The sequence below is a fragment of the Cavia porcellus genome, unplaced genomic scaffold (genome assembly GCF_034190915.1).
Source record: "Cavia porcellus strain 051 isolate PalLab524CR breed Dunkin Hartley unplaced genomic scaffold, mCavPor4.1 scaffold_5, whole genome shotgun sequence".
Classification (NCBI taxonomy): domain Eukaryota; kingdom Metazoa; phylum Chordata; class Mammalia; order Rodentia; family Caviidae; genus Cavia; species Cavia porcellus.
The window spans coordinates 32,013,602-32,024,068 of record NW_026947488.1 but is presented as its reverse complement, the minus strand read 5'-3'; the positions used below and the strand labels follow the sequence as shown (position 1 = coordinate 32,024,068).

Below are 10,467 nucleotides of genomic sequence, written 5' to 3'. Positions count from 1 at the left end.
ATTTCTTCACATCCCAGTATCCAGAATTTAGTTACATGGACCCTCCTAGATGCAAAGGAGTCTATATCCATAATCAGAGGCTCAAGCGTCTGGGCAGAAATCAAGCCAGAATGGTGGCTTGTCCTAACCAAATTATCTCCAAAGCCACCCACAAGTCCCTGCCAAGTTTTCTTCTGTCTTCTCTCCACTGTAGTCCCCTCCCTTACCCACTCTCCCCAACTGTATTAGTCAGGGTTTTACTAGAGAAAACAGATATAACACAAAATATACAATTGCTTAAGAAATTATAAGACTGGCTTATGATAGCCATCTACGGAGTCAGATGTGGAAACATGCAGAGGGGCTCTGCAAGCCTGAGGCTGAAGGATTCAATCCAAAGTGGGGTTCACTGCAGTGTCCTTGCAAGTCCACACCAACAAGCCAACGAGTCTGTGATGGAAGGCTGAAGAATCTATGCCAGAAGTCTGAAGGATGCAAGGCAGAAGCCGAAGAGTTTGCACTAGAAGCCAGGAGACAAAGTCCAAGCCAAAAGCAAAGAATGAAGCTCCTCCAAAGAATGAACCTCATCTGTCCTTCCCTCTTTTTATGCTATCCAGGAGGTGAGCCACCCTGGGATGCGTCTTCTACACCTTATGGTGTAGACTTGCTAAGCTGATTTAGTTAAGCTTGTAAATGTCTCAAATTGACACAATCAATCAATCAACCAACCAACCACAAACCAGCCTCCCTAGTTTTCCTTCTGCTCCTTCAGTGACTCACCCAAGCTCTTTGTTCATCCTGTTTCTGCCTCTTCAAGCACACTTCACCCAGACGCCTCTGGGCTGCTCTTCTCTTCCTCAGCTCTCAACTTGACCATCTGATCTCAAGTATCCTACAACTTGTTCTTTTTAACATTTTGTTCTTCATTTCATTTTGTAATCATTATGCATTAGCTTATTCATATGTTTTTGTCTTATTTTTTAAAGATAATCATAGATGGAACCTTTTCACATGCTCCCTGTGGAACAATTAGAGCACAAGACATTGGAAGTAATTAATAAATAGATATTGAATGAAAAAAACACCACCATTCTTACTCCCTTTATCTTCCTGAAAAATTTAGATCTCTCTAATAGTGAAATATACCTATGATGAAAAAAAATGCAGATCCATGAAACATACTACTAATAAGCAATCTGCCTATCTGTACACCTCTCGGTCACAGGTGCTCTGAGATCCCACACCTCCAACCATACACACACACCCTGGGATGGGAGTCCTGGGCCATCAAGGACTTCATCTGTTGTCCATGGACTGCTTCATCTCAGCCAGCGCAGAGGATCCCTCCGGAGCCAGGCTATAGGCCTAGAGACTGGGTTCTGTCGTTCTCAGACCACTGATTTCTAGATGCATGAAACCCTAACAGTAAATTTCCTGCCTAAGACAACCAGTCAGTTTCTGTTGCAACCCAGGAACCTGGCAGAGATGGCAAAGCACCTACCCTGTGCCAGGCACTGTTCTAAGAATTTTACTTAATATGTTGGGCATGGTGGCACACACTTGTAATCTCAGCACTTAGGAGGTTGAGGAAGGAGGATCACTGTGAGTTTGAGACCAACCTGGGCTACATAGTGAGTTCAAAGTCAGCCCAGACTACATAGTGAGACCCTGTCTCAAAAAAATATACAAAAAGCAATTTCACTTAAGCCTCATAGTACTTTATAGGAGTCATAACTGACCCCATTCACAGATGAGAAGACTGGAGTTTTGAGAGGTTGATTAGTTTGGCCAGGGTCACACAGCTGGCAGGGTCAGAATTCAAGCCCACATCACAGAAATTCCTTTCTACTCACACTAAATATCTGATAGGCACTGCATCATTTATGATCATTATTAGCCCTGTTATACAACTCAGAAATCAAAGCTAGGAGAAGTCACAGAGTGAAAGGAGCCAAGATTCACCTGGATTCTGGGAGGAGGAACTCAGAACCTGAACTGATGAGGTCACAATGTGGCCTTCCCAACACAGGGCCAGCCAGGGCCCCTAGCTCTGAGGCAGAGCAGAGGTGGTAGCATGGGCTGTGGGCCCTAAGGTGACCAGCTCTGCCATGGGAAACAGCAGTTCTCACAAGAGGACCAATGCACCCAAGCAGCCCCCCAAGGAGAGGCCACCAGACATGGACAAGGCCCAGGGGCAGCAGTTCTTCAGCCACGTTAAGCAGAAGAAGCTGAATGTGCGTGTGGAGTGGGAATGAGGGACTAGCAGGGGGTCAGCTGCCCTGGACAGGAGGTCAGGTAGGGGTGCTGGGAGTCTAGAAGTTCTGCAGACAGGAGAAGGGTTAGAGGATTCTCCTTGAGGATGAGGGTCCCAAGAGCCCACATGGGTCTGGGCCTGGGTCTGGGTACTAAAGCACAGAAGGGAGGGCAGGGATCCCAGAGATCAGAGGTGCAGGAGATCAGGGTTGGGTGGCAGGAGGAGAGGCAGGAGAAAGGCAATTCTCAGCAGAGGCTGTGCTTGGAGACCAGGCATGGGGAAGCAGCTTTCCTTGATAGCAGCGAGCTATGGACACAGATTAGGCTCCCTGACCTCAAGCAGGGAAGGCTGGGTATTCCTAGGGCCCGAGGAGACAATGGGAGGCCTTTTGGCAGGCCAAGCACAACGCAAGGCATAGTTGTGAGGACCACGAGGGTCCCTGGAGGGAAGGTGGGGAGGTCCTAGGTCCTGGCTCGGGCTCAAAGCGCGCTCTTCCCCTCATGTCCTGCCCACGTCCAGGCCAAGATCGTGCTGCTTTTCCCTGTGGACAAGTGGCAACAGCGGACTGAGGTGGCGGGTCTGGGTGTGTGGGCCCAGAGGCCCTATGAGGACGTGACTGGTGTCCAGGCTGGCATCCCAGCATCTCGTATGCTTCAAGGAGCCGGAGACGCCCGGGATCAGCGCGAGCAGGCGCACAGGTACAAGCTGAGGGCCCAGGTCCTGCTCCTGAGGCTGAACTCCAGACTGCAGGATGAAGCCTATCGCGCCGCGGGCGGGGCCAGACCTGGGGGCGGAGCCTCAGACCACAGGGCGGGGCCAAAGCCCGAGCAGGACCAACAGCAACGGTTCTCCAACCTGCTGAACCGGAGTGAGGCGGACACCGAGTGTGCTCATGGCAAGCTATGGCAGCGGCAGCGGCGCTGCATTTGCTCAAGGCCCTGAGCACCCGCCCGGGTCCAGGCCTAATAAAGAGCGCATAAAAACCCTGGCGTCTGTTAGCTCTGTTTGGGTCACTGAGGTGCAAGCAAAGTTGAGGTCCAGCCAATGAAGGGTTAAATAAGGCAGCCGACTGGCAGAACAGTGATCTGAAGACAGAGCTGACTTTGGCTTCTCTTTCTTTCTCTCTTTCTTTCTTTCTTTTTTCTTTCTTTCTTTCTGTCTGTCTGTCTGTCTTTTTTTGAGACAGGGTCTCTCTATACAGTTCAGGCTGGCCTTGAGCTCACTTTGTAGCCTAGGCTGGTCTCGAACTCGCAATGATCTTCCTGCCCCAGCCTCCCGAGTGCTAGGATTACAGGCATGAGCCACCTGGCTGGCTTCTCTTTTCTGTGACACAATGTCAGAATCAGAACCTGTGTCCCTAACACTCCGAGCCGGGATCAGCCCCTAACTGGCCCAAGAGAGATGAGCTTGAATAAACCTAGGATTGTCAATAGAAGAGAGACCCATTTCTAGCAAAATTCTGACATGTCCCAGAGGACGCAGCATTCAGACATCACTTTTAGGCGGGACCAGAAGGGAGAGGTAGCCCACACTCAGATTTTTTAAGCACTCAGCCCTCCTAGACTTCAAGACACCTTGGTCAAATTCAGCATCTGTCTCCCATCATCCTACCTTGTCCCATCCCCTTCTCATTTAGCCAAAGCCTTCTTCCAAATCCCTTATCTGTCCAGAGAAGTTCACTTTCCTATTCATAAGTCTGACTGGTTCTCCACTACTCTCAGGGAAAAGTTAAAATGTATTATTGAGATGCAGGCCCAGCTCCCAGGCTCCGTCTTCTCCAGTTAGTGCCTTGGTGGTTGCCCCCTCAAGCACCCTCTGGCCATACTGGCACATGGGGTCTCTAGTGTGAGGTTCACTCCCTACATTATTCATGAGAAGGCTTCTAGCACACATTGGGCAGGAGGAGCCTGTGTCCCAAATCCTGCTCCAAATCCTAAAGCCACCTCAGCCCTGCCAAAGTGGCAGCCTGCCTTGCTGAGGCAGATGTAGCAGAATGAAAGCCCCAGTTTACTGGAACCACAGGTCCAGCTTCTGTTGAAAATACTTTTTTTCTTGAGACACGGTCTCACTATGTGGCCAAGCTGGCCTCAGAACTCACAGCGACCATCCTGCCTCAGCCTCTGAAGTACTGGGATTACAAGCATATGCCACCATGCCTGGCTAAAATACATTTTTTTCACTCAACACATCTCTTCCTTCACAAGGACTGCCATCAGGCTGGCTGGAGCATAAGCTATGGCCGATTGCAAGCTGGTGGGCAGCGTGGGACACACATTCCATCATGCATGGCATAGTGGTGGACTGGGAAATGCTGGAGGGGCTGTAGGAGTGGCTGCTGGTGGGGGTCCTGAGGCAGTGACCTGGAGCAGTGACCTGTGCTGGTGAGTGACTCGCGCTGTCTGTGCCGCCCAAGGCCTGTAAGAAAGAGGTGGCGCTGTTTGAGGCCTTGGCAGTGCCCACGTGCCAAGTGGCCAGCACAGCACTGCTGGTGCTCTGCTCTGCCGGTGTGCTCAGCTGGTTGGTGGTGGAGGCGGGCACAGGCATGTGCTACACCACACCTGTCTACACGGGGCATTCGTGGCTCAAGGCCACCTTCTGGCTGGATGTGGCAGGCAGACCCTGTCATGCTACTGGCAAGAGCTGGTGGCTGCATGTCCTGACCTTTGACTGCAGGGCCTGCCGCGCAAGACCATCACACAGCTCAAGAAGCACTGCTGCTACCTGTCGCTGGACTTCAAGGGTGATCTTTGTGACCCTGCCCGACACCATCTGTCCAGTTTCTGAATGGGCAATGGGAGCTCTGTGTGCCTTGGCAGTGAGTGCTTCTGCTGCCTGGAACCCATCTTCCAGCCGTGTCTGCTAGGCCAGGCTGAGCTGGGGCTGCCCACGCTGGCCTTCTGGGCACTGCAGAAGATGCCCACGACGCTATGGAAACAGCTGACCGACACTGTGGTCCTGGCACAGTGGTCAGCACTGTGTGCTGAGCTGGAGGCGCGGTGCTGCCAGCACGGCTACCCGGCCCTAAGACCCCATCTGGTGGCCAAGTCTGGGCGCGGCATGGCTGTGTGGACTGGAGGCTCCATGGTGGCCTCCTTGCACTCTTTCCAACGCGGCTGGATGACTTGGGCCATCTACCAGGAGTGTGGTTCCAGGCTGGTGCACGAAGTGTTCAACTGACTGGGGGAAGGGGATGTGGTGCCACCAGGGGACACTACAGGGACAGAGCTCCAAGCTGAGTTGCAGTTCTTCAGAGCAAGAGCACCAGATAAAAGAATCTCAGAGTCTGGAGTCCTCAAGTGTGGATGGGCCACCCCGCACCCTGGTCCCTTTCTGAGCTAGGACAGGTGGTCTCAGTGTAGGGCCCACATTTTGACTAGCAGTTACAAATCCCCCCAACCACTGCCAGTTTAGAAAGTGCCAGTCCAAATGGCACCCTTAAGACCAGGCCCCTAACAGTGCTCCACCACCCAACTACATTTTTTTTTTTTTGCAATACGAGGGATTGTCCTGAGCTACATCCCAGCCCTTTTTTATTTTTATTTTTTTGGTAGCAGGAATTAAACTCACAATCTTGTACTTGCCAGGCAGGCACTGTGTCACTGAGCTATATCCCTGGCCCTGCCCTCTTTTGTTTTTTGAGACAAGTTCTCACTAAGTTACCTAGGTAGGGCTGGGACTTCACATTCTTTCCTTAGCCTCCTAGAGTGCTGGCATTACAGGTGTGCCACCATGCCCAGCTTTTACTTTTTATTTTGAGACAGGTCTTGCTAAATTGTTCCAAGCTGGTCTTGAAATTGTAGGCCATCCCTCTCAGGCTCCCAAGCAGCTAGGTTAAACAGGCATGAGCAAGCTTGGGGCAGCTACTAAATTATATGTGAAAGCAACTAGGTGAAATCTAGCTCACTGTGTGCTAAGGAGGTCTTTGGCTCTGAGGGTGATTTCTTTTCTTTATAAAGCTGGGTCAAGGCACTATCCTGGGCCTTCTCCCTGCTCCCTCCCCATAATCTCAGAGCTTGAGAGGCTGAAGCAAGAGGATCATCTCAAGTTTGAAGCCAGTCTGGACTACACAGGGAAACCCTGTCTCAGAAAACCAAATTACAAAATTACCACTGGAAGGGAGGTATGGCTTACTTTTCTGAAATCACCACGCAAGGCCTGGCTGTTGGTACTGTCTACACTTGCACAATCTCAGGTCTCCACACATCACACAAGCTCCTGGCTGCACACACACACCTGACATTCCCTTCTATCTTCAAGGGAAGCCCCAACCATAGGCCCCTCAAACTAGTACACACCAGCATGGGAACCTGTGTCAGCACAACTGCTGTCCCAGGGCTCCCTGCTGGGGTACTGGCCAATACCAAGAACAAAAACGGCAGTGCTGTCCCAGGCATTGTTCTGGGTGCTGTGAACAGAGAGAGACCAACATAGACAAAAATCTCTGCCTTTACTTTCATTTAATTGTGACAAAAAAAGGTAAGAGGTAGACTCATTATCCCTGGTTTACAGATGAGGAAACTGAGGCCCAGAGAGGGGCAGAACTACAAAGTGGAGCTATTGACATCTGAACCCTGGCCTCTAACTCCACACCCCTGCGTGACAGGTGTGAGTCTTCCCGCACAGCCCCACTACTCACCAGCTTGGTGGTGTCCGTGGCAGAGAGCACAGCTTGGTTTAGCACTTCCAGTGTAGATTAGTAGAAACCCAGGTGCTTTGAAAAGTAGTCTGTGGGCAGAAGCAGCACTCACAGACGTGGCCCCACCACCTCCATAACCTGCATGCTGCCCACCTCTGATTCCATAACCACCAAGCAGATCTCTCATGCTGAGCTGGCCCATCCTGTCCTATCAGAAAGCCAGGCCCTTTACCACATCCACCTGCCCAGGGTTCCCAGACACCAGGGCTCCTGGGCATACTCACCACACAGTCTCTCCATTTCTAAATTGCTGTGGGGAAAGAAAAGGCACCTTTCTGAGCCTGAAATTTGGGCATTCACCAATAATAAATTTGTCCTGGCTAAAACACCTGGCACCAGCTTCTGCATGGACATCAACTATCATCCCATCAACCCTCCTAAACCCCAATATGGCACCCCCTTTTAGAAGGATGTAGTAAGAGAGAGACTTCACCCCTTTCCTAACAATAAAAAGGAATGAAAGATTTTGCCCTAAAATAAGTTACAGCCGCCAGAGAGCAGTGGTGTGAAAAAGGGTCCCAGTCGGTTGCTTATACGTCATCAATGACTGCCTTAAGTGCAACCCGGTCAGAGATTATATGTATATCCCATACCCCACATTCCGATCAGAAGAGGCCTGGACCATCTATGGTCACTGGACTCTTCTCCACATCCTTGGAATAAGGGCCAGTGTTACTTTGTATTTTTTTTTCTCTCTTTCCTCACCCTGAAAACCCTATCAGCATCTAGATCCATCCATGTAAAGGTGAAAAGGTTTTGGCATTGTGGACATAAAGGAAGTGAGAACGTATTTTTAAGTCTAATGCAGGAAAGTGAGAGGTCTGTGGAGGAATATGAGACAGTGTAGTGTAAGGGTTTGACATCACTGCGTGAACTGGCATTATTGTACTGATAATAGCTTTGGGATTTTGGATTAGATGATGGGAGCTGTTGGATTTAAGGACAGGGAGAATAGGGGTGCCATGAGGTGAGTGAGTGACTTTTAGAAACCCATTAGTTAACAAGCAGCAGATAAGAGGTTTGTGTCCCTGTTGATGTTTAGGGGTTACTGGATGTTGGAGAACAAAAGGAAAGACGGAGGGGTGTTTGAGGTGGATCAGCAACAGAGTAATGTGGGTGGCATGAGTGGGATTGGAGGTGTCTCAGACTGTAGGGCCAATGAGGCAGGAGGGGAGGGGAGGGCCTGAGTCACTGGTATATGATGTTGGGATTGGAGCGTGAGAGCCATGGGGAGGGAGGGAGTATGAGAGAAATTGAGTTTTTTGGAGTAGAATTTTTATCAAAAAGAGGTACAGGACAGGTTGGAATAATAAGACAGCTGTGAGGAGACTCGAAAAAGATGGTGGATAGATAACAGCAGGCTACAGAGGCTCCCTGAGATAGTCAACTTAGATTCCAAAAATAATACAGCATGGGGAGTCCCGAACAGGGGGAGATAAACCCTCCAGACCCAGGAACAAGCTAAGCTGAAAGAAATCAATTAAAAATACAGTCCCAGTGCTACTATTGGAACAGCTACAGTCTCGGTACTGCCGCTTGAACTCGCTGCTTGATCTTGCTGCCACTACTGTGCTTGAACCCATGCATCGGAAACTTACCAAGCTACCTGAAAGCCTGCCACTGGAATGCGTCTCACTGGAGATGTATTCGCACTAAGGATGGTAATTGGTGAACCAAACTGAAAGCCGAGCTGGTGGGGAACCCTGCATCGACCTGCGGTGAGTGACCGGAATAAAAACCCTTCCATAGACAAAGAGGTGCCAACAGATGACATTCTGGGACTGGGAAGACTGGCCAGAATAAGGGGCTGCAGTGACTTCAGTCAGCTGCTCCCTCCTCAAGCGGGATTGGTGGGGAGCACTTGACCTGGGTCATGCCCTGGACTGATACCCAATAGGCTAGCCCAAACCAAGTCCCTACACCTGGCAGTGCACCCTACTGCAGTGAAGCCTTCAGTAGGTTGACTAACTGCTGGGCGGGACCTGCATAGGCTGACGCAGTCTGTATCTCCATAGTACACTGCAGTGGGCGGAAGCACCTAGTCAGAGCACTTCAGACAAACTGTAACCAACAAAGAAAGAAACTGAGCCTCCTATATACACCTGTATGGAAGGAACAAAAAATATGAGAAGAGGAAGCAACAAGAAAGGGTCTCTAATCCCCAATCCTGAGAACACTGGTCCAGGAAAGGTAAATGCAAAGGAGAATGAGGACATCAAACATGCAATATCAGACACAGCACCATAGACGAGTTCAAAAGTGAAGTATTTAACCAAGTAAAGCAAGATATAAATAGAATAATTAAAGAAGTGCTAAGCACATCTCAAGAAAAAACAAATGGAAGAAGGGAAGAACACAAAGGAGAGAATTGTTTGATGAAGAAAATAGAGAAAACATAGAATACACGAATCAGGTTCAAAGAGATTACCTGTAAATTAAAAACTCCATTGAAAGCTGACAAAACTGCTTGAAAGAATCTAAGGACAGATTATCCAAACTAGAGGACAGGCTTGCAATGTGGGATCATGAAAGGAAAAATTTCTTAAAAGTAACAAAGAAACAAGCAGTAACAATACAAAGACTAGAAGATGACAAGAGGATCTATAACTTAAGAATAAAGAATGTGAATAAAGAAGCAGGGGTACAAACAAAGGAACTACAAAGGCTATTCACAGAAACAATTAAGGAAAACTTCCCAAACATAGGAAAAAGAAATGATACTCAGATGTATGAGGTATACAGAACTCCAGCCACCTACAGCTGAAACAGAGATACACCCAGGCATATAATAATCAAGATCCCAGAAATCCAATATAAGAACCGAATACTAAAAGCTGTCAGAGACAAGAAACAGATTACTTACAAGGGAAAGCCCATCAGAATTATGGCAGAATTATGGCACAAACCATCAAATTAAGAAGAGAGTGGAGCAAGTATTCCAAGTTCTGAAAGAAAACAACCTCCAGCCCAGATTGATGCACCCTGTAAAAATGTCCCTGGAAATTAATGGAGAAACAGGATGCTTCCAAGATAAATAGGAACTGGGGGAATTCGCAATCACCAATCCAACCCTACAGAGAGTATTACGGGACATTCTACAGAGAGAGAAAAACACCAGGATTTCAGGAACAGTGGCAGGGAGGCCCCAATGAATGGAGCAAAAAGCAAAATGAAGAAGACAGACAACTAATGACAGAAAAAGAGCACAACAGAAATGAGGCAGAGAAGCTTGGATATAATTTCTAATATAGATGGCTTAGATACACTAAATTAAGCGAAAAAGAGAATCACAGGCAGAGTGGATCAAGTCGTAGGATCCACCAAGATGTTCTTTATAGGAAATATAATTAATCTGAAGAAGGGTATATGGACTGAAAATCAAATATGAGAAAACATAGAATGTTTTCTATGTTTTAGGGAACCAGAGAGTAATAGGGGCAACTGGACCAGTATTTATGGATAGGTTGGAAAGACAGGCTTTAATAAGTAAAGAAATATAACTAGAGATCAAGTCCAGGAGTGAGAAAGTTCAGAAACA

General features: G+C 48.6%; 2 protein-coding genes across 2 annotated transcripts; both read left to right on the top strand.

Moving 5' to 3' along the window:
• Positions 1 to 1,994: 1,994 nt before the first annotated feature.
• LOC100719904 (uncharacterized protein C20orf144) lies at positions 1,995 to 3,212 on the top strand. The gene is made up of 2 exons (XM_003476359.2): positions 1,995 to 2,213; positions 2,753 to 3,212. Exons 1-2 carry the CDS (start codon positions 2,088 to 2,090, stop codon positions 3,173 to 3,175), a joined length of 549 nt encoding a protein of 182 aa, XP_003476407.1. The 5' UTR covers positions 1,995 to 2,087; the 3' UTR covers positions 3,176 to 3,212.
• A 767-nt stretch (positions 3,213 to 3,979) lies between these two features.
• LOC100719629 (actin-like protein 10) lies at positions 3,980 to 5,410 on the top strand. Its single transcript, XM_005008588.1, is given in 5 exon segments — positions 3,980 to 4,013; positions 4,438 to 4,595; positions 4,597 to 4,629; positions 4,632 to 4,845; positions 4,848 to 5,410. Coding segments are annotated over 5 exon segments (1,002 nt in total).
• Positions 5,411 to 10,467: the final 5,057 nt, after the last annotated feature.

What these genes read in the sequence shown, in the direction of transcription:
- LOC100719904 (XM_003476359.2), top strand. Translation starts at nt 2,088, where the DNA reads ATGGGAAACAGCAGTTCTCACAAGAGGACCAATGCACCCAAGCAGCCC. An exon ending in TTAAGCAGAAGAAGCTGAAT is followed by an intron (nt 2,214 to 2,752) that starts GTGCGTGTGGAG and finishes GCCCACGTCCAG; the next exon opens with GCCAAGATCGTGCTGCTTTT.